Raw genomic sequence first — 25,428 nt, 5'->3', positions numbered from 1 at the left:
CAGCTCTTTAACTGTCAGCGGAGAAGTCAAAAGATATACATAATTAAATATTTCATCTGTCTGTCTCAAGCTCCTAGCACACTTGTAGCCCCTTTGTCTGGTCTGGGGAGCACTGCACTGCAAAGGGAAGGAGCCCATGTTTACACAGGTTAGGTTTCTAGTAGCTCAATAATTATGTCACATGTGGTACTGTTACATTTCAGAGCAGGGTGGCCGTTTAATGTCAGTGTGTGTGATGGGCAAAGACCAGGGGCTCCAGAGAGAAAGTGAGAAATGCATGGTGCTACCCAGACCATGCCTCAGAAAAGTAGAAATTCAATCCAGCCCAGGCACCTCTGAGCCGCATCTTTGTCCTGAGATGCTGGGGAAGAAGAGGGTATGGTTAGGGCACAATGTGACTCTCATTCCTGCTCAATCGCAATATATTATGGATAGGCACAACTGGGCTTCATGTCACCAGGGTTAATGGAAGCAGAAGCATTTGGTGCCCATAATATGTCCTATATTCCATATTCTCTAACTACTCTTCAAAAACTCAGTTGCATGGTTGCTTTTGATTGGCCACCAGTGCCTTTTAGTGACTGACTTTTCAGGGGCTGCCTGAATATCTTGTTTCCACAAAATAAACCTCGGAAGGGGGAGAAGACACATGGTGTGTCAGTTGCAGTTTTTGATGCCTGCAACAATTGGTCCTGCCTCTCTGCTACCTGGGGTCCCCTCTCCCTCTGTCTTCATACTAGAAGCTACCTCCCTGCCTTCAGCTTGGGGAGTGTCCTACAATGTAGAAGTGAGAAGACCAAGGTGATCTGAGTTCTTTCTGCCCTTCCTGTTCAGCTTAGAATCCTAAAGATGAGTATCTGTAATGATTAATAAGGATCATTTTGCTTCTTATGAAGGTGTATCTGAATATGTGTAATCTATTTCTGCTGCTTAGTCCCAACTGTAAACCAGAATCCTCTCTGAAACTGGAAAAAAAAAAAGATTGGATGTCTTTCTTCAAAACACCCTCTAGCTCATCCACAAGATATGGGCTTAATGCAGAAATTAGGGGTAGAATTCTCTGGCCTGTTTATATAGGAGGTTCAGGCTAGATGATGATAATTGCCCCCTTTCAGTCTTAAAAAAACCCCTATGAATCTACTAAATCAAAATTAGTTGCTGTGGAGACATTTGTAAAGGCATCAATACAGACAAAAATCAAATTTCACAAGAAATTTTGAAAGTTACAGTTCAAATACACAGGGTTCCAAAAAACTGTCCCATTTTTCCTTTGTTCCCTACCCCCTCAAAAATTTAATCAACAGTTTTTGAAATTTTTCATTTACCAAAGGCCTGTTTTCCAGTAAAAGAAAAACTTCATTAACATTTCCATAGCAAAAATTGGATAGAAATATCAATTTTAAAATGTCACCACATTTTTTTTGGAGAAAAAAATTCGACAGCTTTGATTTGTGAAAAACTATATTTGAAAAAAAGGCCATTTTTCCTACCAAAAACGCTTTTCATTACAAACATTTCAAATGAGCCGTCGTTGCAAACAGGAGATTCGAGGCCTAATACTCCCGGTGCAACCCAGTTGGCTTTGACGGGATTTCACAGAGTGTAAATAAACTCATAATTTGCATCTATGAATTCAGCTGGACGAGGAAGATTCCCTTGAGAAACAGAATTCCAGATTCATTCAAATAGCCCCACGTCATAAAAATGAGGTAAAGGGACATGCACCAGCGAGACAGACTACAATTACAATGGTATACAATGAAACTTTTCTCCGTGACTTCCTGGATAAGATGCTCATCACTATGTTTCATTTGCACTTTACTTTCTTCAGGTGGGGAAAAAGTTTCTTTCTTTCATTGAGTTCTGCCCCTGGCACATCATCCCGTCGTGACTCAGAGCTATAATCATTCCGGAGGAATAGATTCGCAACTGGGAGATTTGCACGGTGTCAGTGGGGGTGAAGGAGAAGGGAGGAGGACAATGGAGAAAGGAGTGATGGTTGTGTTAAAAGGGATTTGTTCCGCTGTCAACGAGAGAAAGATCTCCCTAAGAGCGGCATTAGGAAATGAAGCCCAGGAGGGGAGGAGAGAAGGAGACAATGTATAGACAGCAGCGACAGGGAGACAGCTGTGAAGAATCAATACATGCAGCCCTGATGGGCTCAGAGAGTACAATTACTGTCTGAGGAATACCCAGCAAACATGCTACGCGCCTCTAGGTATTTATACCCTGGAGAGGAGCAGAGACACTAAACTGACTCACACAAATGCCTTGCCGCTCAGCTCATTGCATCTTGAGAGGTCAGAGCACTAAACAAGTTAGCATTGTGGCTGTCCCTGCTGTACAGAGCCAGTCCTCTCTGGCTGCAAACCATCTCATGGCAACAACATTGAGAATAAACCTCCGATCTGGGGCAGGTGTGGCTTCCCTAATAGTTTTAGAGGAGAAACCAGGATCTCAGGGAAAAGCAGCTCCAAATAAAGCCAGGAGGAGTCTATGAAAATGAGAGTGGGCTAAAAATTCAGGTGGAGCAGAGGGATGAGTTAGGTGAGGGTTAACTGGCATTTTTGGGCAGGGGTGGAATATTTCTGTCCATATTAAAACTAGGTCACTGCAAAAATAGGGAATCGGAAATAAGGGGGGGGTGCATTTATATAGCACCTTCCATCTGTGGTGCTCAAGGCACACTTTCAAACCAGAGTGAAGTATTATTATTTATTACTGGTATTACTGTACCAGAATCCCATTGTGCTAGGTGCTGTACAAATACAGAACAAAAAATATAGTCCCTCCTGAATGAACCCTTCAAACACCCCTTTGGGGATATTAACTCCATGGTACTGTTGGAGAAACTGGGTCACAGAAGGGGCTAAAGAACTTGCCCAAGGTCACTCAAAGTCTGTGCCAACAAAGCCAGGAATTGAACCTAGAATTTTTTTCTGATCCACAAGGACAGAGAATACTTTTCATTCATGACTGATTACTAAGGTCCCCTGTTTAATTTGATCAAAAAAATCAGGCAAGGAATCACTTGTATTAGACATAACATGACTCCATCCCCTTTATTTTGATCTATGTAGACAAGCATTGTTGTATTAGTCAAACACTAGCTAAAGAAAGTAGGTTCCAACTCTGCAAGCTCCTCAATGAGTGCTGACAGGTCTCAGCACATTGAAAAATCTAGCCCTGAATTAATCAAGCGATTCTGAACAAGACAGATGATGAGAGAGCCCATGGAAGAACCAACTGATAGTGAAAAACAATGCAGCAATAATTAGTGATACTGGGACAAATCCTGAAGTCCTAACACCCTCCAAACTCCTGTTGACTTCGGCCCAGATCTGCAAAGATATTTTGGCTCCTAAATGATGTCAGTGGCATTTTGGAGTCTATATATCTTTGAGGCTCCATCAAGCCTGAATCAGAACTACAGGATTTGGCTGGTAACTAACCTGTGCTTTCGGAGAATCAGGAAAGTCAGAGATGGAAAAGCCCTTGTAGGTCAATTAGGGTTTGATGATCTTAGTAACCCCATGGAATGGAACACCATTGACTTCAGAAGCCCTTGAAAGACTGGGCCTCTGGTCCATTTGTTGGGAGTCAGATTGTCCCCTGCCTTTTGTAGTTAATTGTTCAGTCTGGTTTTACAGATCTCCTATGAGGATAGAACTATGGTGCCATGTATTAGGGAGAAGGCTGGCTTGTTTTGCCCATAGGGTATTTATCAATTTGCTTTCAGTTTTGTAGTGTCAGCCATGAAAAAAGGACAACTATAGTTTACACTTTCAAATAGAGCTAGGCGAGAACTGGAATTTTCATTTGGTTGGAAATGCCAAAAAAATCTGTTCCAAAAGGAAGTAAAAAAACAAAACAAAACAAAACAAAAAACTCTGAATTTTCCTATAAAATGTCACTAAAAAAGTTGTGGAATGAAATTGAAACATTTCATTCTCATTGTGTCTTTTTTATTTTTATAGTATACCATATAAAATTTTAAAAATTGTAACCACAAGTCCTTTCAGAACAGAAAATCAAAATGTTCTGTTTCAAAAAGATTGAAAACCATTTCACTGGAAATTTTCCAACCAGCTCCACTTTCAAATAAATATGCATCTTCTCATTGTAGTTCTAATTAATTCTTATTTATTCAGAGCCCGATTCTGCCATCCTGATTCACATGGAATTGTACCTTACTCTGCTAGAAACCATACTAGTTGCCATGGAATTACTTGGAGAATAAGGTGATAGTCAATGTGAGTAAGGGTGGCAAAATCTGGTCGGTAGTAAACAAAAAGAGCTGGTATGTCAACAGTCTCCCTAGATAAACCTGTGTAGCTCTGCATCCAGAAGCAATATCATTGTCACAGAATAAGGGAGTGCGGGAAATTTCAAGGAGGTTTTTCAAGAGAAAAATACGCAGCATTCTTCTCATGACACAGCAATGACGTTGCATCTTTCCTGGTAATTTCTGTTCCTCTTCTATTTGGCTTTGTAAAAGCAGCAAAGAATCCTGTGGCACCTTATAGACTAACAGACGTTTTGGAGCATGAGCTTTCGTGGGTGAATACCCACTTCGTCAGATGCATGCCCAAGTGGGTATTCACCCACGAAAGCTCATGCTCCAAAAAGTCTGTTAGTCTATAAGGTGCCACAGGATTCTTTGCTGCTTTTACAGATCCAGACTAACACGGCTACCCCTCTGATATTTGGCTTTGTTTCCTTCCTCAGAAGCCCTCAACTGTGGAGCCCCAGAGGGATCTAACCTGTCTCTCTCCTCCTCTTCAATATCTATATGAGATCACTTGCAGAGGCTGGAAGACCAGTGGACTCTGCTCCGATTGGGTGATATCTTCTGCCCACATGGCCATTGACACCGCACAGATGGCCCAATGCCCAGAACAGTGAAGCTGTCTCAGACTTCACAAGTGATACTGGCCAGAAGGGGAAGATGCCTTGTAGCATTAGCCAGGACACTGACCCTCACTCCCAACAAAGACATCACCCCATTTCACCACAATGCTATGCCACTGCCTCAGCACAGGGGATTGAACTAGATGACCCTTCCAACCCTACATTACTATGATTCTATGAAGGCTTGGGGTCCTTCTGGACTCATCACCCTGGAATGACCAGGTAGCAACAGCATCAAGAAATGCCATCTTCTGTCTTCATTGTATAAGAGACTTCACTCCTTCCTCTTGGATGAAACTCTGGCCACATTCATCACCTCCTTACTGGTTTACTGTAATCCACTGTGTCTGAAGGTGAACTTGGAAGCAAGGTGGAGGCTTCCTCTGGGTCAGGATAAGCAGCCATAAGTACATCATCCCTGTGTTCTGATTACTCCTCTGTCTCTCGGTCCAATTCAAGGACTTGATCACACTTCCCATGGCCACCAGTGGGGTCAGGACATCTCTGCATCAGCAACTACACCTCCATCTATGACCTAACACGACAGCTGAGCTCCTCTGAGATAATGCCGCTTACAAAGCCCAGGGAGTGTATAGGAGAGCCAAAAATAAAGCGTTGATCAGTTGAAAGGGTCTGGCTGTAGAGGGAGCTACCAGAAGAGATCAGAGTAATCTGGAGTCTGGCTACTTTTAGAACATGCTGCAAAGCTCATAATTTTGATAAAGATTTCATATCACAACTGAAAGCTTGATGTTATGTTAAAAATGCTATTTAAAAAATTCACATATCTCAGTAGAACCTGAAAGAAGGTGAAGAGCAGATTAGCTAGAAGATAGATGATAGATAGTCAATATCACAGGTAAATGCTATCATTACAGCCGACTGAAAATTGAAGTTTTCATTAAAACTTTCCCTACAATTTTGGTTTCCATTTAGTTTCTTCACTGAAATGTCAATGAAAAAAATATTGTCACCATTTGATTTTTCTGAACCAGCTCTAACCTGTCCCAAACCTGCCCACCGGTAGACAAGGGGGTGAATTGTTGGGGTACAACAATTTAAAAAACAGTCCCAGAATAAGAGCCAGTTGAAAGCTAGTAGCACAAGAAGCTTAAATCAATGTTGGACTCACTTTACCAGCACCGATAACAATCCCTGTCTGCTTAGTTTCACAATTTAGCCTACCGCATGTCCATAATTCTACAGCGATAAAAAGGAGGTGAAAGCAGGACTCTGAGGACTGGAGGAAGAAGGATCCAAGATGAGGTATGTCCCAGGCAATGAAGGACAGATGATGTATTTATCTGTCTTATTTGCAGGCAAGGATGCCCAGGGCTAAGGCTGCCAAGTATCCATCACTCCCCGTCCTTTATATGAAATTATAATTGTCAGGCACAAATCTAATTAAGGGTGGAGTGAAGGGGCAACAATCCAAGTCTATTATTTGCTCCCTTTCTAAAATAGGCTACTTAAAGAAGAACTCTGGATGAGAGGAGCCGTTTCACGTGGTTCGAGTTACAGGCTAGGAATGGCAAGCAGCATTCCTTGTATTTTTAGTTGTCATCACATTATGGTCGACTAATAAGAGGAGCCCTGACAGCAGCCACATCAAACTCTGGCCTGTCCCAACACAATGGCTGGCTGGTGTGGGGTCCAGCAATCACGCCAGGCCCAACACACTTGAGAGAGACCCTCTTGATCTGGCATGTCCCAATTCCAGCTACCCTTGCATAACAGAACGTGGGTTTCCGCCATGGCCCTCCCCTAGAATTCCTGTCTGCAAAGCTAAACCACTTAGAGGTACCATTCCCAGTACCTCAACTGGTACAACAACTGCCGTATCCATCAATGCTCCCTTAGCAGGCTCAGGACCAGATTCAGCTCTTAGCTACACAGGTGACAATCTGGATCTGGATTCACTCTGAGAGCTGAATTTGCCCCGTAATGCAAACAAGAAAGGCAGTTGAGACAGACCAGCAGAGTATAGAATTACCTGGCCTCCCTTTTGTATTCTTCCTTATTCAGGGCCAAATTCTGCCTGACACTACACTTGGAAAGGGTGCACTGGACCTCCCGCTGCCTAAGAACCTGGCAGAACTGCAGTCTCTGAGCTCAGGACATGCAGGGAACATTCCAGGCCCATCCACCCCAGAGACATACAATGCTCCAGAAGGGCATAAGGAGCAGTCAGAACTGTGATGCTGGCCAGGGCAGGCCTGGGGCACAGTGGGAGTACACTGAATGGAGAGGGAGGATCGGGGGCTGGGGTGGGTGAATAAAGAGACAGGGGAAATAAGGGGGGATGCCAGCCGTTAGGAGGAAAGGGGATGGAATGAGGAGCGATTAGTGATGCTGGAAAATGGGGGACAGAGATCAATGCAGGAGAAAGTGGGGGACACAGGGAAGGGGTGACAGGAGCAACTGGTGGGAAAGGGTGAACAGGATGGGAACAGGGGCAGATAGAGGGAAGGTGAGTTTATGGGGCTCATGCCAACCTATGGCAGCACCCCAATTCCCTCCTGCCCAGTAGCCGCACACCCTCTGTGGGCCCTGGCCACCCCTCACAAGCCTCCTTTGGCTCCCCATTGGGCACTCCTCTTCTGAGGGGAGAAAGGGACAAGGGCCAGCTCCCTCACACTAGCTCCCACTACTGGGTGGGACCTCATGAGTGAAATCCAACCTCAGCCCCATGCCTCTGGCCAGCGCTACATCCACATGGGGCTTTACAAAGGAATGGCTAGGATCACATGCAAATTATCTATAGGCATGCAAGCTAGCCAACGAAATAACTGGCATCAAAGGTCACCCCGAGAGTCACATTACCTTTGGGGGGCTACATGAACCCAATAAAGGGGTGCAGGCACAGGTGCACATGCCAAGGGACTCCAAGATAGAGTCACTCCTCGTAGTGTTGACCCACAGTAGCATATCTCCCCCACCCCCCGCCAGCTTTCTCCAGGCTGGGACTCAGAATTGCATTGCACTGATGTCTAATGCCTCAGGGAGGTTGGGTTCAGATCCTCAAAGGTATTTAGGCACTTAATTTCCACAACTGAAGGACCTAAATAACTTTGAGACTCTGATAGCTCAGTGGTTTGAGCACTAGCCTGCTAAATCTACGGCTGTGAGTTCAATCCTTAAGGGAGCCATTTGGGGATTTGTCCTGCTTTGAGCAAGGGGTTGGACTAGATTATCTCCTGAGGTCCCTTCCAACCCTAATAATCCATGATTACCATCCAACTTCCCATTTTATTCACTCCAATTCGTGTGGAAAAGACCCCACGGACATACAGTTGCCAGAGTATGCTCCCCATAAACTAAAACAGCATGAAACCCTCCTGTAATTAGCAGTCATTAATTTAATAACCTCTCCTTAAGAATAATGGCAATGCATGTGTGTCATTTTTTAATAGCCCAGTATTTAAAAGACATTTAGCTGGTTTGTTTCACTGTTAAATATTCACACTGAAAGAAATGACTGTGAGCTGGTGTAGTGGGACCCCGGGTTCTGCTGAAAACAGTCAGCAAGATTTTATTCCAGGAGGAAGGATAATTGAACTCCAGTCAGATAAACCCTTACCCTGCCCTACAAATGGAGGTGAAACTCTGCTTTCTCAGAAATCGTCCCCTCTTGTAACAACCAAGCAGATGGTTCAAACAGAAATTTCTAAATGCTCCCCTTTGCCCCATGCAAGAGGCTTTGGGCGCTAGACAAAATACATTAGTTGGAGGGCATAACTGGAGGAGGGGAAAAGGGGCCCAGACCACCTACCCGTTGGCCCCTGACCACAGATGGAAAATTGAGTGGCATTGCAACTCCACACACCGGCTTGCCTCCTCCCACACTTTTGTAATCCTTCCAGTGCCCATGGGTACCAGCTCCCCACCCCCAGTGAGAAGTGAAGCAGGGGGTGTCTGGAACCCCCAGGCCCCAGAAGGGTGCAGAACTGGACCCAGGCTTTTGGTGCTGCCTGGGGAAGCAGGGACGCAGAAGGAGGGGGTCTAGCGCTCCCAGAACTGCCTGACCCCTGGTGGGGATGGTGCTTGTTAGCCTGACTGCCTCATTGGGTATGAGCTTGGGGCAGGGAGACCACAGGACTGGGTGCAGGAGAAGAACTCAGAGCTCGATGTGGGGCAGAAGGAGAAGAATAGGTGCAGATTGGGTCGCATGGAGGACAGTGTGGGGCAAAAGGAAAGGAGGGGTATAGACTGGGGTGCATGGAGGAAAGCATGTGGCTGGGTGCAGAGGCAGTGTGGACAGCTCACGCCTAGTATGGGAGAGCAACAGGGGGAGAGCTCAGGGCTGAGTACATAGGGACAACTTGGGGCCGGATGCAGGACAGAGGAGGGAGATCTCTGGGCCCCCTCCTTAGGAAAACACCAACTGCATCCCTGAATCCATTGTGCACTCATTCTGCACAGCTGCGGGGCAATGGAGAATATCTATAATGAGCAGAATCAGAATCCTGGACCAAAACACTCCTAATCTTGGAGGGTAGAAACCCAGGTCTTAGTCTGCTTATGGATTCCCATGACCACTATGATCATTTCACATGACCTGCCAGATACAAACCAAAGAGCATACCTGAGTAATTTCTGCATCAAAGCCATAACTTGTGTGACTGAAATAGGTCCAGAGTGATCAAGCTGGGCCCATTATAAAGAAATCTCTAAACTGTAAACTTGGATCTCAGACTTACTCCAGGCTTTCAGCACATGCCCACCCTAAACATCAGAATGTGAACAACAGAACCACCTGACAAAATGCTAAGGTGAAATCCTGGTTCCACTGACGTCAATGGCACCCCCTACCCCTGTGCTTGATTTCAATGGCATCAGGATTTCATCCTTAAAAAACCTGAAGTGTATCATTAGCTCATGCTAAGGCTCCGAATTCTCCTTTCCCTTTATGCTGAGATAAAGTTCCCGACAAGAAATATCATTGTGAACTAATTGTTTAATACTAGTGTTACTGTGCTTGATAATTACATTTTTGGAAGGTATTAGTGGAATGCCTTTCCTAAAGGTTGTAGGCTGAGGGAGCAGTTATGTGATTTGCAGCTAATTGTGCAATTAGGTTTGTTGATTATACACAGCAAGTCTGCTACTCTGTAATGTAACAAATGAGATAAGTAGTGAGGATGGTTTAAACCACTTCCCCTCTCATCCACTGCAATAGCCGCCTCAGATTCTCATTTAATTTATTCAGAGCATCGTAGACGTTAAGGCCAGAAGGGATCATTGTGATCATCTAGTCTGACCTCCTGTATAACCCAGGTCTAAAACCTCACCCAGTTATTTCTGCATCAAGCCCATAACTTCTGTTTGAGTTACAGTATGTATTTCAGAAGGATAGCCCTTCTTGATTTGAAGATTTCAAGTGATGGAGTATCCACCACACCCTTAGGTAGATTGTTCCATGGTCAAATACCCTCACTGTTAAAAAAGTACACCTTATTTTTAGCCTGAATTTGTCTAGCTTCAGCTTCCAGACATTGGATCTTGTTATGTCTTTTTCTGCTAAATTAAAGAACCATCTACTTCCAGAAATCTCTCCTGCTATAGAGACCTTCAGACCACAATCAAGTCACCTCTTAAGCTTCTTTTGGATAAACTAGATAGATTGAGCTTCTTAAATCTCTCACTATGTATTGCCAACCCCTAGTGTTCAAAAATCACAAGTCAGATCCCCTGACATCATGAGTTGTTTGTTTTTTTTAAATCCCAGGATTTTTAAGCCAAATATATTGAGGTTCTTATTTGTCTTCCGGCTTCTGAGCCTTAAGGACCACTCATGTCACTGTTTTGAGCTTTTCTCTGCAACCAAGAGGCTATAAACTTACTTTAAAAAAAATTTAAAAAACGCTGAGATGCTTGCACAATCACATGACTCCAGGAGTTGCCGCTTCAAATAAAACACGTAACATTGGGATACTTGAGATTACACTATGAGAGTTGGCAACCCAACAATGTACCCTGCAACAGGTTCTGAATAGAGTTCCTTTGGAGAAATATCTTCCATTTACTTAGTACCCAGAAAAAATGACAACAGTAATAATGCTTAGAGCTTTATAAACTTTAGGCCAGCTCCCAAGCTGGGGTGAATCATTGAACCAGAGAATCCGGCACATTATTCTTAACAGAACCCCTACGAAGAGGGGCAGGATTATTAACCCAATTACACAGATGCAGAGAAGGAAGCCCAAGAAGGATAAGGCCCAGTTTGTTGAATTAAGCCACTGGCCTGCGGTGGCCCATGGGGAGCTGCAGGAGGGATTGTGCTTTGGGAAGAACAGTCCCCTTCCACAAGCCGTGGTGTGTCGGAGCAGCATGCACGTCACGCTGTCCTTTTGGAGGAGGCAACTTGGCACTCCCAGCTCTGCTTTACACTAGTATTAAAATGCAAACCAGAGTGATATCATGGAGAAACATCAGGAGCTGGTGGCTTTTTTCTCCCTAGAGCTTCCGTTCCTTGCAGGTGAGGAAAAAACAAACACTTAAGCTAGCCAGAGACTAAATAAGAATCATAGAATATCAGGGTTGGAAGAAGCCTCAGGAGGTCATCTAGTCCAACCCCCTGCTCAAAGCAGGACCAATTCCCAACTAAATCATCCCAGCCAGGGCTTTGTCAATCCTGACCTTAAAAACCTCTAAGGAAGGAGATTCCACCACCTCCCTAGGTAACCCATTCCAGTACTTCATCACCCTCTAAGTGAAAAAGTTTTTCCTAATATCCATCCTAAACCTCCCCCACTGCAACTTGAGACCATTAGTCCTTGTTCTGTCATCAGGTACCACTGAGAACAGTCTAGATCCATCCTTTTTGGAACCCCCTTTCAGGTAGTTGAAAGCAGCTATCAAATCCCCCTTCATTCTTCTCTTCTGCCGACTAAACAATCCCAGTTCCGTCAGCCTCTCCTCATAAGTCATGTGCTCCAGCCACCTAATCATTTTTGTTGCCCTCCGCTGGACTCTTTCCAATTTTTCCACATCCTTCTTGTAGCGTGGGGCCCAAAACTGGACACAGCAATCCAGATGAGGCCTCACCAATGTCGAATAGAAGAAACATTTCTATTTCTATATTTTCCTTTCATTGAGGAGAATATAATATTTCACTAAGGGATTTAGGAGCACAAATCCCACTGAAAGTCAATGGAAAATCTGTCCCCCACTTGTTTGGTTGCCTATTCTTTCTCCTCAGTCATGCTCTCACACTATAAATACCATTGTGTGCTGTTTTAATGTTGCCACATAAAATCATGTTCATGTTTTTACCTTGTAAAGTCTGTTTACATTTAAAAAGGGAGGGTCTCAAATAATGTCCCAGCTCATTAAATTTCGGGGGAAAGGGCAGATTCTGAAAAAAAAATGTTTTCAGTTATTGCTTAATTCTGGGCTGGGCCTAGATATATATTAAACTTTCAAGGGCTCTGATTTTCAGCCCCTGAGCCACAAGAAACGAACATGCTTGTCAATGTATGGTTTTTATTTTTCTGAGTGTTCTTTTTTTCCCCTCTGTTTCATTTTACCAGCAGTGGTGCCAAAAAAATAAAAACTAAAAGCCAAAGCAAACGGCTGTTACTGGATTCACAAGTGCAGTCTTATATGAGCAACTACAGATGTAGTTTTGATCTGTGAGTAATGTGTTTGTATCCCAAAAATAAATAAAAATACCAACCCAAACTCCACAGCAATGATGAAATCCAGAATGTTAATCATCTCCATTTTTAATACTGAAAAACTTCCCAGAGTAGGCACCAACCCCATGGGTGCTCCGGGGCTGGTGCACCCATGGAAAAAAAAAATAGTGGGAGCTCAGTATCCACCGGCAGCCCCACAGATCAGCTCCCCCCACTCCCTCCCAGCACCTGCCACCCACCATGGATCAGCTGTTTAGCAGCATCCAAGAGGCGCTGGGGTGGGGAGGAGAAGCGAGGGTGGGGTGTGCTTGGGGGAGGGGGCAGAACAGGGCAGAGCGGAGGTGGAGGCTTGGTGGAAGGGATGGAGTGGGGGCGGGACCTGGGGTAGAGCAGGAGGTCGAGCATCCCTCAGCAACTCATAAAGATGGCACCTATGCATCCCAGTTGCAACTTGCATCCCTCCCCAATTTAGGGCCTCATCCAATGGACTTTGGATCAGGCCTTTAATAATTTTGCCAATCGTTAGCTATATAGAAATTCAGACTTCACTTTCTCGACCTACTTCCCTTTCTAAACAAGGACATTTCTTCCAAGGAAAGGTTTTCCAAAATCTCTTGAGATTTACTGAGCTGCACACAGTTTGATTTGGCATGAACGGCTGGTGATCGTAGTGTCACGGTTGCTATCTTGGGCAATAACACACTGGAGACTGAAGCAGGGACATCCAGACCTGAAACCTGAGCTGCTACAGTTGAGCTAAAGAGCCAACCCCCTGGGGTGGAGGCTATAACAGACTCCTGTCTTCTGTGGTGTGGGTACAAGGAAGACAGGTAGTACACACTCAGCAGTCGGTTACACTGACATCAATATTCCACACTGCTTCTAAAATGTCTGACTCCAGCTCTCTCTGTAATGATCAATTTCACTTGCACCCAGAAATGTCTAGGCTTGATTCACAAACACATGAAAGTAACAATGAAAACTTGAGGCCAGATTCTGCTCCCATTAAAGCAAAAACACCCTGGACTTCAACAGACGCAGGCCCTGGATTCCAAGTCAGGGCCAATTCCACATAGGGTGACCAGATAGCAAGTGTGAGAAATCGGGACAGAGGGTGGGAGGTTATAGGAACCTATAGAAGAAAAAGCCCCAAGTATCAGGACTGTCCTGATTGCCAGAACAAGTACCATGCACCATTTAAGACTTGTTCGTTCACAAAATAAGGCTTCAGAGTTGCTGTTTATAAATGGAACCTTAATTTGCTGGGCCTAGCTCTATGCACATAGGCAAATTTCACCCAGAAAGTGAATTTTGACTCCGAAATCACAAGTATGCACTGTGCAGACCTGATTCCAAGATACACCCTCATCCACTCAGGGAATAGAAACAATGCCAGCTGACCTCTGTGTCCACTCCAAAGGACATCAGTTTCAAATGTCACATGCTTGCAATGAATGGCTTGCAAATCATCTGCAGACCTGGCATTATTCGGAGAAATCAGTGGACAAATAAGTTCTAATGACCTGGTCAACTGGAGGAAATTGGGGTCTGTTCATGGACAGAAAAAGAGGTGACTCAGGTCACATACACACCCACCCACTATAAATATCTTCCTTTGGCACTAAAATAAATTCTGCAAATTCCTGAGAGATTTGGGGCATTTGTAAGAGGATGCTATGCCAAATGACGAGGGGGTAAGAATAACTAAAAAATACTGGTTTGTTTGGTTGCACCATGAGGCGAGCAATACTTGGGGCCCTGCCTAGGGGCAGTGCAGTGGATATTACAGGCAAAGTGGCTTCACAGGAGCCTCTCTGCACCAAGGAAATGGTATCTGCATCAGCCCTGCTTAATGCAGAAGGCTTTGAAGTGAGCCAGGGAGACTTCCCCCTCCTCCCCACACTGCCTCAGGGCTGTAGTCACAGCCTTCTAATGGCTTCGCAATTCCCTGCCATGGAGAGTTTGGGGAAGACGAGCATTCCCAGCTCAACTCTTCCTAACTAAACACTACCACAAATAAAAATCGTAGAACTAACATAATGTTTCCCATCATCCCTCTGCTTGTTCTCTTTCCCCCTAGCCTGTGTCAGTCTGCCCTTTCAGGGCAGGAACTGTCTAGTGCATTGTTTTTACAGCCCTACCACAATGGGGTCCCTATCTTGGTTGATCGGTAGGCACTACTGTATTAAATGCCAATCATTCATTATTCCCCCTGATTCTGCTTTCAAGATACCCAGGGCTTAGTGCTGTGTACTGAATGGCAGGATTAATACTTGTGTGAGCATTTGGATTTAGGCAACTTCAGTATTTGCAATTGTTAATGGATTCCCCTTCACTCTTTATGTTAAGGTGCCTTTCATGAAAGCTTTATAAAGGGGTAATAAATGATTAATAGATGTTTTAAGAAATGGTTAATCAATTATTATACAGCCAATAAATCAGTTGCTCATAACTCAGGCTGGGAAGGAAAGGTTTTCTTGCCCTGTGCAAATCTGGGACATTTCGAAAAAATTTCCCCATCTTCAACTGGGCCGAAAAGTCATAATCTGGAAAAGTCACCTCGACTCAAAGCAATGGAAACTTTATTTTAAACCAAACATTTTTCAAGTTGGAAGCTTCACTGAACCCAAGGCTGCTTCACAAATTGGTGTTTTTCGGTGAAAAATATTTTGTTGAAAAATCCCCAACCTGCTCTTATTTGAACCAGCCATAATGCTTTCTACTGATGTGCTTATACCCATCCATAAATACATACTAGAACATCTAATAATCATTTCTAAACGCTTTATGAATGAAATCTTAATCCCATTGTAAGCAGAAAGAAATGCTCCAGATACTGGGGAATAGTAACTATTTATCTTAGGTAAAATGTTTTTTAAAGCCACCATAAAGTTTGTCCAAATCCCTCATCTGCATAATTTTGTTTTAAATCAGCATCTAGACACATAGGTGAAATCCTGCTCCCACTGAGTTAAATGGCAAACCTCCCACTGACTTCAACCGACCAAGATTTCACCATGGGGCCCAATCCTGCTGGCACTGAAGTCAATGAGAGCTTTGCCATTGATTTGTATGGAAGAAGGTCTAGGCCAATAAACAACTATTTTGCATTCCTAAACTCTTATTTAAGTACCCCTGGGTGAGATTTTGGATGTAATATTTAGGGGCTTACCTTTGGAAATTGAGCCAACAGAACTAACTTATAAATCACCTACAATAACACTAACCATTACAGAATCATAGATCAGTTTAGAATAATTAGATGTTTCCAATATTAACTGTTCTCTCCATGTTAATTTAGTGCTAATAATGCCAATACAATACATATCAAGACTGTGGGTCTGTTTGTGTGCATCTCTGTGTGGCATTGTCACTAAATCAGGCACATGAAAAAACCAAACTATAAGCAGAATGAGAGGAGGATAAGTATGTTTGGAAAATAGTTATTAAAAACATACAAGTGTGGGAATCTCAATACAGCTAAAAGAAACTGAAAGAGTATAGAGATCTTTGGGGGTTTCCCCCCCTCTTCTCTATGCTGTTACACTAATTAAAGTGATCTGGTTATCTTGTATGAAAACAATCTGCATACCCATTGTAACTCATACTGTCTCCATTTTGCTGTATTCCCTTAACTTCTGTATTTTTCACCTCCTTAAAGGTCTGATCCTGTTCCCACAGAATTCAATGGCAAAACTCCCACTGACTTCAATGGTGCAGGACTGAGTCCTTAATACTTAGGTAACAACTAATTTAATTGATAATTATACTGTCATAGGGTTGGGTTTTTTTATTTCTAGTAAAAGGCTAGTAATAAAATAAAACCATCTAATAATTAGGTCAAGTGGGTATATTCACAAGAAATTGGCTTTTCATTTGTATACATTTCTGAGTATCTATCTATCTATCTCTGGGTTGGAACCATTTTCCCAAGTAGTTCTTACTCATGCAAAGAGTCCCAGTCAGCCAGATCCCCTCCACTTGGTGGAAATCAGCATTGCTCGGTGCATTTCAACAGAACTATTGCAATGTGCCCCAGTTACAAATCTGGCTCAGTGACTACACTGTGACGTCTTATTTCAATAAGGTAGATCCATATGAGTAAAGGCAGCAGGATTGGGCCCCTTATCTAGCTAAACGTTCAGAAGCCATGAAAACAGATATATATAAGGCACAACCTCAAAAGCCAAGCATACAGCAACTTAGGCAGGTGTTTATATTGTGACATTTCATTATATTTTCCGTTCACTACCATAATAGCAAGGAAGTATGTTCTGAAGGCTTGTTTTGATTTTTTTTTTAAGAGGACACATTACATTGCTTTTAATCCCACAAAGTACTAAAACTTGCAGCTATATTTTTACCAATGGATTAACATGACACACACATACCAAGTCAGGAGACCGAAAAACCCACAATCTTTTTTAATTTTTTTAGCTGAACCTCTTCCTTTCATTTCAGCTTCAGAGAGAGTTCTTTCCTTGTTTCCTGAGCGTTTGAAAACAACGCCAAGCTTCCACTCTCACAAATTCTGCTTCAAACTTTACTTGTAGCTGCAGTAATTAAACTCATGTCCTCTACACAGGCCTTAAAGGGAAGATACAGAAGCCGCTTTAGCAAAATATAAGATTTGCCCTAGAATACACTCTCCTTATTAACATGGTGAGAGAAGAACTTTGCCAGTATACTCAGTTTTCTAATAAATCAGATACATTTCCAGTGGTCCTGAATGAATATCATGGGGCTTGTCAATACGTGTAGTACTCTCATGCATAAAAGTCTGAACTTTTAACTCCTGGGAAGTACCATGTTAAACAAACCCACTGACCCACAAACTTGGGTGGCCACTGATGTATCTCCAGCATACTGGACATTATGGTACTTCTGGGAAGGGCGTGGGCCCACCCTCACCAATGTGACCCTGCCCTGCCACCCAGATGACAAGATTTTGAAGAGCTGCAGCGATCACACCTCCTGGAGCGGAGTGGTGTGCTCTTTGGTGTTGCCATCTGGGATAAGGCACAGGGGACAAAACCATAGGAAAAAAAGAGGACTGTCTGACTTAAGATGGGATGAACAGCCAGCCTCCCACCAGCACAGGCCTGCAAAGACACAAACTAAACAAGCTGCAGAACCTGGGAAAATGAGCCCCAGCATTAAACGCTGAGAAACCTGCAAAACTGCTACTGACTTCAACGGCAGCAGGATCTGGCCCACTTTTCCTGGTTTGCCAAGGGCCTGATCCAAAACCCCTTTAAAGCAGTAGGATTCTTTCCATTGGCTTTAAACAAGCTTGGAAGCAGGCCATCCTGAGTGTCCAGCTCTGCCATGTAGGTAGCACCCATAGTAAAAGGCAGCAGCAGGCCTGGAGGAGCTGTGCAGGGAATCACAAGCCCTTCCTAGCAGTCACAGGGAGCCCAACCCAGAGAATGAGAGAGAGAGGGAAATGTCACCCCTGCTGACCTGCCTTCAATGTCAATGCTTTTAAGAGAATAATTTCCAGAGTAGATATGAAACTTCTTAACTATTATCTGCAGATACATCACACAATGATTACGGTACCAGTGAGCTACTGGTTCTCAGTAGAGAACTTACTTGCTGCCCTTTGGTGAATTATTATGTATAAGCCCGATTTAGGGAATTCCTGTAAACCCCCATGCATCCCCTCTGCCAAACTGGCATCAAGAGGTCCCTGGTGCGATGCAGTCTGGAAGAGAGGGCGGTCCCATGGGGTGCTGTGTCTGTGGGAAAGTAGCAGTTCCAAGGCAACTCCTGGGTCCGTCTCTTATGCTGGGGGAGAAAGCTCCTTGCTCTCCAAACAGCCCCACAGCCCTGCCTTTAGCGCGGCAGAAGGATTTGAATGGGAAATAGAACAAGAGGGACTCCCATTCCACCCCAGTACCTACTAACGGCCACATCCTGTGGTTCTCACCCAAGTCAAACTCCTGCTGAAGTCAAGAGAAGTCTTGCCTGGGTGAAGACTTCAGGAGCAAGGCCCTGCTCCCTGTCTTAACAAGAAGGTGCCCTCTCTCTCTCCACCTTTCCAGCCCTGCGGGCTAGTCCCAAGGCTGGGACTCTGCAGATATGGGTTCAGTTCCCCCTGGCAGCTTGGCTAAGTCACCTAAAATGAAATCCTACCCCCCACCGAAGTGAACGGGAGTTTTGCCATTGAGCCCAATAGGACCAGCATTTTGCCATTAATCTCTGAGTGCCTCAGTTCCCCCATCTGTGCAATGGGATGTAAGGGTGAACACACGGAAGACTGGGAGGTGCTCAGACACTGCAGTGATGGGGGGCTGGTAGGCTGCTTAGATAAATACTTTGTGTGCATTTGAGCTCACCTGAAAGAAACCAGGACTCCCTATTTTTAAAGCTAGGTAGAGGGGCTTGGGGAAGTGGTGTGTGCTTCCTCCCTGGACTAACCCAGCAGATGTGCGGCTTGGACATACTGGGTGTGCAGAGTTCTGTGCTGCAAATACAGCCCCTGTGCACGGGAAGAACCCATCCGCTCTAGGGGCCACTTTAGGCCTTTCAGGAACCCGAATCCTTCTGGCTTTCCACGGGCTCCCGGGTGCACAGGGCCCTTCGGACACTTCAGCCCTTGCAACACGTGTAGTTGTTGCCCAGGCCTCTAGCCTTAGCAAGGTGATGAGCGCCACACAACCCCCGCTGGGGGTCCGGCTGCGCCCCCGGAGTGCCCCGAGCCCAGAGCTGCAGCCAGACACTAGGGGCGCTTCCGAGTGAGAAGCGACGGAGGGAAAAAGCCCCGCACAGCCCTGGCCAGCTGCTGGACCCGTCTCGGGCGCGGGGCAGAGCCTGGGTCGGCAGCCGCGTGCCTGCGGGAGTGCGCGTTTGGCCGGGCTGCGCTCCAGCCGCGGGCATTGCAAAGCAAAGCGATGCACCTGGTCGCCACGCACCGGCCCCGCAACTCCGTTCTCAGATCGCTTCTCCCCGCGGAGCAGATCCGGACCTGCAGCCCCCAGCACAGGCCTTTCTCCGGGCAGAGGTCGCGCTCTGACAGGACTGGGGCTGGCTGGCTGGTCTGTCTGTCCATCCTGCCGCTCGGGGCGGAGGCGATCGCGCTCAACTTACTTCTCATAGTCGAGCTTGCAGTAGAGCTTCTTGTCGCGGTAGAAGCAGGTGGTCTCCAGAGGCTCCTTGCAAGAGGCGCACTGCACGCACTGCTCGTGCCACAGGCTGTCATTGAGCCGCAGCAGAAACCGGTCCGAGATCACCCTCTGGCAGCCCTCGCACACCGACCTGGGGCTCACGCCTCTGCCTGCGACCAAAGAAACACGGGGAGGGGTGGCACCATGGGCAGCACAGAGGCCCCTTCCCCAAGCCTCCCTTCCCCAGCGCCCCCAGGTCTCCAATGAACCACAAGCCACTTCCAGAGGCTCCTTGGGCTTGTTGTGCCTCTTTCTCGGAAGAGCTGGGGGCCGGGGCAAATCAAGACGATCGTTCCAATGGCAGGGGATGTTTTCTGGGCAGAGAAATGATCCAGTGAACTTATTTCACCGGAGCAAGAATTCCCAGGCCGCCCTGACACAAACCCGTGGGATTTGCACACAAGCGCCTTAGAAATATACACTCCGCAGGGACACACACGCGAGAAAATACACTGCCTGCTGTCTGCTGCGTCCCCTCCGCAACTGAGTCAGACTCGAGTCTCAAGAATATTTTGTCGGGTTTTTTTCCTAAACGAATTTGTAGGAAAATAACAAAAATATTTGCCCTCCCAAAGATAGCAAAAGATGATCGGCAGGAAATCCACTATGGAGATAAACATCTCGATAGGAAGCGGTTAATTTTTCAAAGAATTCACCTTCCTTATTTAAGTTCGTGTTTATGCTCACGAAAGCGCCGCCCCTCATGACACATTTTTTGAAAAGTGGCATTAAAGGAATGAAATGTTTGGGGTCGAAATACTCCTAAGGGAACCCGTTTGACTCACGAGATACGGAGAGAATTTATAGATCAACAAAAACCAGGAGCAGATATTATCAAAGGGGAAATTTTGTGCCTCATGCTAATAGAGGAGTGAAATGAAGACGAAAAAGAAAACACTTCAGCTAATTAGAAGAAGAAATTTCACTCGTCTGAATTTTAAGATTTTTATCAAACAGTTGAACTGTGGTACTTGCACACGAATTTAGTTTTGAGTCATCTATTCTGGAATTAGGTATTTCTTATAAGGATTAAACAAAGTCTTCAAAATATGGGTATTTTCCTCTTAAATGAATCTAGATAGATTTAGATTCCACAAATGTGTAGTGTATATATTATCGTATATGTGCACAGTATATATGTGAGTATATATGTATGTTTTATATATACATACACACTATATTTGTGTTATAGATCTATAGTTAGAAACAAAAATGAGTGCAGCTAATATAAAGAAACGCGCTATAGAATAACAGGAATGGTATCTGAGACGGTAAATTTGTACACATTCCATCGGTATAAATCCACAATGCTATCTGCACCAATCTGTGATTTCCAACACTGTAATGATTATGTGTATTATTATTACTAATCAAAGCAACAAAGAGGGAGACATCTAAGCGGTTCGGTTTTTTTTTTAAAATCCATTCATTTTATAACCCTAAAATCGTAAATTAGGTGGATATTTTTCATTTCTTTTAAGAGCGGGGAAGACAATTAAAAAACAAACGATTCAATGAAAAATCGCCCGTTTTCCTGAATCCTAGCCCGAAATTCTCGAAGGCAATTTTCAAATAGTTTTGATTTTGATATTTCAAGGCCTGTTTAACAAAAACAAAAAGACAATCCCGGGTGAAGAAAAATGCAGAATCCCCCGCCTATTCCACGCACAGAGGCTGCGGATTTCGATCCCTGGTTCTTCTACACTTGATTTTATTTGTAACTTTCGTACAGGTGGGAAATTAGTTCTAAGCTGGGGTGGGGAGGGGGGTAATGTATACACCTAACTGGGCTGTTTATTCTTGGTCACTGGAGCCAGGGCGCGTGCTCACCGGAGTGAAATCGTGCAAACTTTCGCTGAGGCTTTGGCTAAATCCGATTTCTTGCCTTCTCGCTCTGAAAACGTGAGCGGCACGTTCACACATGCATTCGGTAGTGGAGTGCGGGAAGGGCAGGGAAGAAAAGGCCCTATTTAACCGCAGCTTTAGGCTGGACAGTGATTTCAGGGGGAAGCTGGATCAGCGGCGCTGGAGGGGCGTCAGATTTCACCAGGGGCTTGAAATCAACCATTGCCCCAGAGAGCGCTCGAAACCGAGCCGAACCCCTGGTCTCTCACCGGGGCAGCAAGGAGAGAGGAGCTGCGCAGCGCCTCACGCCCTCAGAAGATGCAGCAGCCTTTTCTTTTCTCTGTCCAACGGGTGGGATGAGGGGTCCCCCTCCCCCGACCCCCTCAACCCTGGGGCGAGATCAGCATGGGAAGTTTCTTGCAACTTACCCAGCAAGGAGGAGAACGGGGCCGAGGTCTCCAGCGCGTTCTGCAAATTCTCTTCCATTTTCAACCCGTCTAACATGGTGAGGGAGCTGGAGGGGAGTTAGACCGGCTGCAAAACAGCAATGGACACGCGGCGCTTAGACTCACCCCAGAGCCGGGCTGGGGCCGAACTGGACAAGGCTGGGGGGAGAGGGGAAGGGCGGGGTGTGGGGGGGGTCACTACTGAATCAGATTTTGTCCTGGGTCGGTTGGCTCGTTGCAAGAGCTCCCCTGGCCTCCACCTCCGGGGATCCGGGGCTGCATCTTTCCAACTGGCCCCCTCACAGCGGACCCCGCTTCAGCTCCATCCCCTCTTTGCAGGCGAGGCGCGGATTCATCTACCACCGCTTCGAGAGGGACCCCGGGCAGTTAGAAAATCGCTGGGGAGCCCCTCAAAGCCCCTCTCTTTGCGCCCAGCCCCGCCCCCCGCAGAGCTAGCTTACCTGCCCGGCCGGGGGGCAGCTGCAAAGGGACCGCAAAGGGGGAATCCCTGGTTCCTGCGGACAGACGCGCCTGGGGAGCCCTGGAGCAAAGGCCGGTTCCTCCCCTGGGCCGGCAGCCCCCGCTGCAGCCCCCCGGCTGCTCTTCGGCAGCGCTTTGACCTCCTCCTCGCTCCCAGGGGCCGGCAGAGCCCTCCTGCCCCGAGACCGATTCGGGCCGCTCTCCCCGGGGGTTGCGCTTTTGCAAAGCGGACGCGGCCGGGCCAGCTGCGTTTGCTCCTCGGGGTGGGGAGCTGCAGGTGAGCGGGAGGCGGTTGCCCGGAGTTGCTGGCATATGTCCGCTTCTCTCTCGGGTAGGCGGCTTCCCCTAACAGTTCTCCTCTGGCCCTACGCTGCGCTAACCCGGGGGAAAGCGAGCTGGGGGCTCGGCTGTTTCCCTGCTGCGGGCGCTGGTTTCAGTTCCTGACTCTGGTACCTCCCAGTCTCATCTCTAAGTTTCCTCCCCATCTGCAACTCTCCTGCCTCACCGCACCCTCTCTCTCTCCATACCAGCCTGCGCTGCTCCCTGTCTCTGCAAACACAGCTCCGAAATGAAGAGCGAGGACACAGGGTGCAGTAAAGGCGTGTAAAGCACCCACGCCGCATGCATATTTAATAGTGGGGGGGGGAACCCTACACCCATGCAATATTAGGGTGGTACATCTAACCACTCACAGCCGGGAAATGCTCACGTTAAGATCGAATGTGCAATCTTAGCATCCCAGTGCATGCACTAGGATACAATCTTTGGCGGAAACCCGAGCTCCCTTGAAATCCATGGCAAACTCCCATTAACTTCAGTGGGGCCGGAATTTCACCCTTTAATTTGGAGATCGCGCTATTCTTCAACTAATACCTTGTATCTTACTTTAAAAAAAAAACTTAACTAGACGTGTGTAGCATTTTGTATGCCTACTTCAGCTGTACAAACAGTGCCTGATAATCATCGATAGGAAAAGCACCCAGGAAAAAGTACTTAGGCAACATATTTCAGACTCAGGACAGCAAAGCGGAGCCAAATTTTAACGTCTGAATTCAGTTTTTGCCTGATCTGGAGCTAAGTAAATCTCCCATTCATTTTAAGGGCAGCTGTATCCAAAACATGTAAGGTCTAATATCTTGAAAATATACTGTAATTATTTAATATAATAAAATAATTAGTTCTTGGGAAAACATACAATTTTATGTCAGACAATGAAACAGTAAAATCAGCTTGCATCTTGACAGGTTAGGAACACCGTCTTAATTGGAAATACATTCTGCCTCGAAAATTATCAGTATAAATGTTTTCAGCTGCTATAGGACATTAAAGAAACCGTTTTGCAATGTGATCATTTCATTTTGTATTGCAAAGTACTCAAAATATTTTGGATTTCGCTAAAGAACTTGGGTCTAGGCTGCTCGAGGAAGAAATATTGGACCAACTCTTCATATTAAAGATACATTTTAATAAATTATAACATTCTGCTATTCGAAGGACTGGGAAGGTTATTATTTGATCATGCATAAATGTATCTTCATCCAAAGAGGGAAATCACTGGATTTTGAATGCATAAGGTTCACACCATTATTTAATGTCATACTTTGAAAAACAAACAAAACAAAAACCCTTTTAAAAAAGCCCAAGTCAGTCCAGATATCCTGTAACAATGAACTCAGAAAAAATTAAGATACGAATATATTATAAGATATTAAACGTGTTTATCCATGGCATCTACATTACATTCCTTAATAATATGTTACATTAGATATCATTTGAGATGTCATCTGTGATCACTCAGTTAAAGACTATTGTTTACATACACTTAAGATGGTGTTTAAATTTGTACAAGCAACTTTAACCCCAGCATTTGGCTTTTGAGTACTTCTCAGAGCCATCTTAAATGTGCATTATTTGCGTTTTAATTATATCACATTTTGATTATCAACCATTTATAATAGTACAACGACAAGGCATATTTCCACTAGTTGTGTTACAGTAGTGCCTAGACGTTCCAAAAGATGTCAGGGTCCCATTGTCCGAGACCAAGAGTAGAGTGGATTAGCAAATGTTCCTCGAAACAGTTTTCCCCTGGAAAATGACATTTTAACTTAGTTGCGATGTTTCATGAAATTGCATCAATTTGGGTGAGAATTGTGTTTTTAAAAATGGAAAAAACAATTTTCAAAACGTTGAACATCCCATTTTGACATTTTTAAACTGCAAAATTTTGATGGTTCATTGCAAAGTGCCTTTTCCTCTTGTATTGTATATTAGAAATATATCTTAAGTAATACAAATAAAAACAAACCCCCCTAGCAATGAAATGTTTCACATTTCTAGAAACAACATATTTTGATTGACCCCAAACAATTTTTTTATTTGGTTTTGCCATGCTTTTTGAATTTTTGACTTTTTGCTCCAATTTGGGACAACTGTTTTTTTCAAAATCTCCAAATTTGTCATAGGAGAGAAAGTCCATTTTCTGACCAGCTGTACCAGTAACAGACAGGTTACCCTAACCCTGAAGATCTTAAAAGCTAAACAAACAAGACTGAGGATGGGTTTGAGGAGAATCTAAGGCACCTCAAGGTGAAATGACTTGCCCAAGTTCACACGGCAGTCCAGTGGCAGAGCCAAGATGAGAACCTAGGCGTCCAGAGTCCCAGGTTATTCCCCCAGCCCTGCTACCTCTCACAATAATTTAACACATAAGAACAAGAGTGGTACAAAAAATTCTTTTTATTTGCCTGCCTGATGTGCCTTGTTCATACGTCCACAGTCTCAGATGTGGGGTGAGGAACAGGGATGGTGGAACAAGAGATGCTGCCGCACCCCTGGCTTAAAGTGGTTTCCATCACATACAGGGTTTACAGTTTGCTTCAATGGCTTTCAGAGCCCCCACTACACAACTCCACTGCCGGAGAAAGAATTTTTCGG

The 25,428-nt window shown here is 45.1% G+C and overlaps 1 protein-coding gene across 1 annotated transcript in view; it reads right to left on the bottom strand.

Annotated features, from left to right (window-relative positions):
- Positions 1 to 22,789, bottom strand: part of LMX1A (LIM homeobox transcription factor 1 alpha) — a 145,963-nt gene extending 123,174 nt beyond the window's left edge. The window contains exons 1-3 of the mRNA XM_050963316.1: positions 22,473 to 22,789; positions 21,994 to 22,099; positions 19,644 to 19,830 (exon numbers count right to left, since the gene is read on the bottom strand). Of these exons, the coding sequence (XP_050819273.1) occupies positions 19,644 to 19,830; positions 21,994 to 22,069 (263 nt within the window). The 5' untranslated portion in view covers positions 22,070 to 22,099; positions 22,473 to 22,789. The remainder of the gene's footprint in view (positions 1 to 19,643; positions 19,831 to 21,993; positions 22,100 to 22,472) is intronic.
- Positions 22,790 to 25,428: the final 2,639 nt, after the last annotated feature.

Source organism: Gopherus flavomarginatus, chromosome 7 (genome assembly GCF_025201925.1).
Source record: "Gopherus flavomarginatus isolate rGopFla2 chromosome 7, rGopFla2.mat.asm, whole genome shotgun sequence".
NCBI classification, from domain to species: domain Eukaryota; kingdom Metazoa; phylum Chordata; order Testudines; family Testudinidae; genus Gopherus; species Gopherus flavomarginatus.
This window is presented reverse-complemented; position numbering and strand designations above follow the sequence as displayed.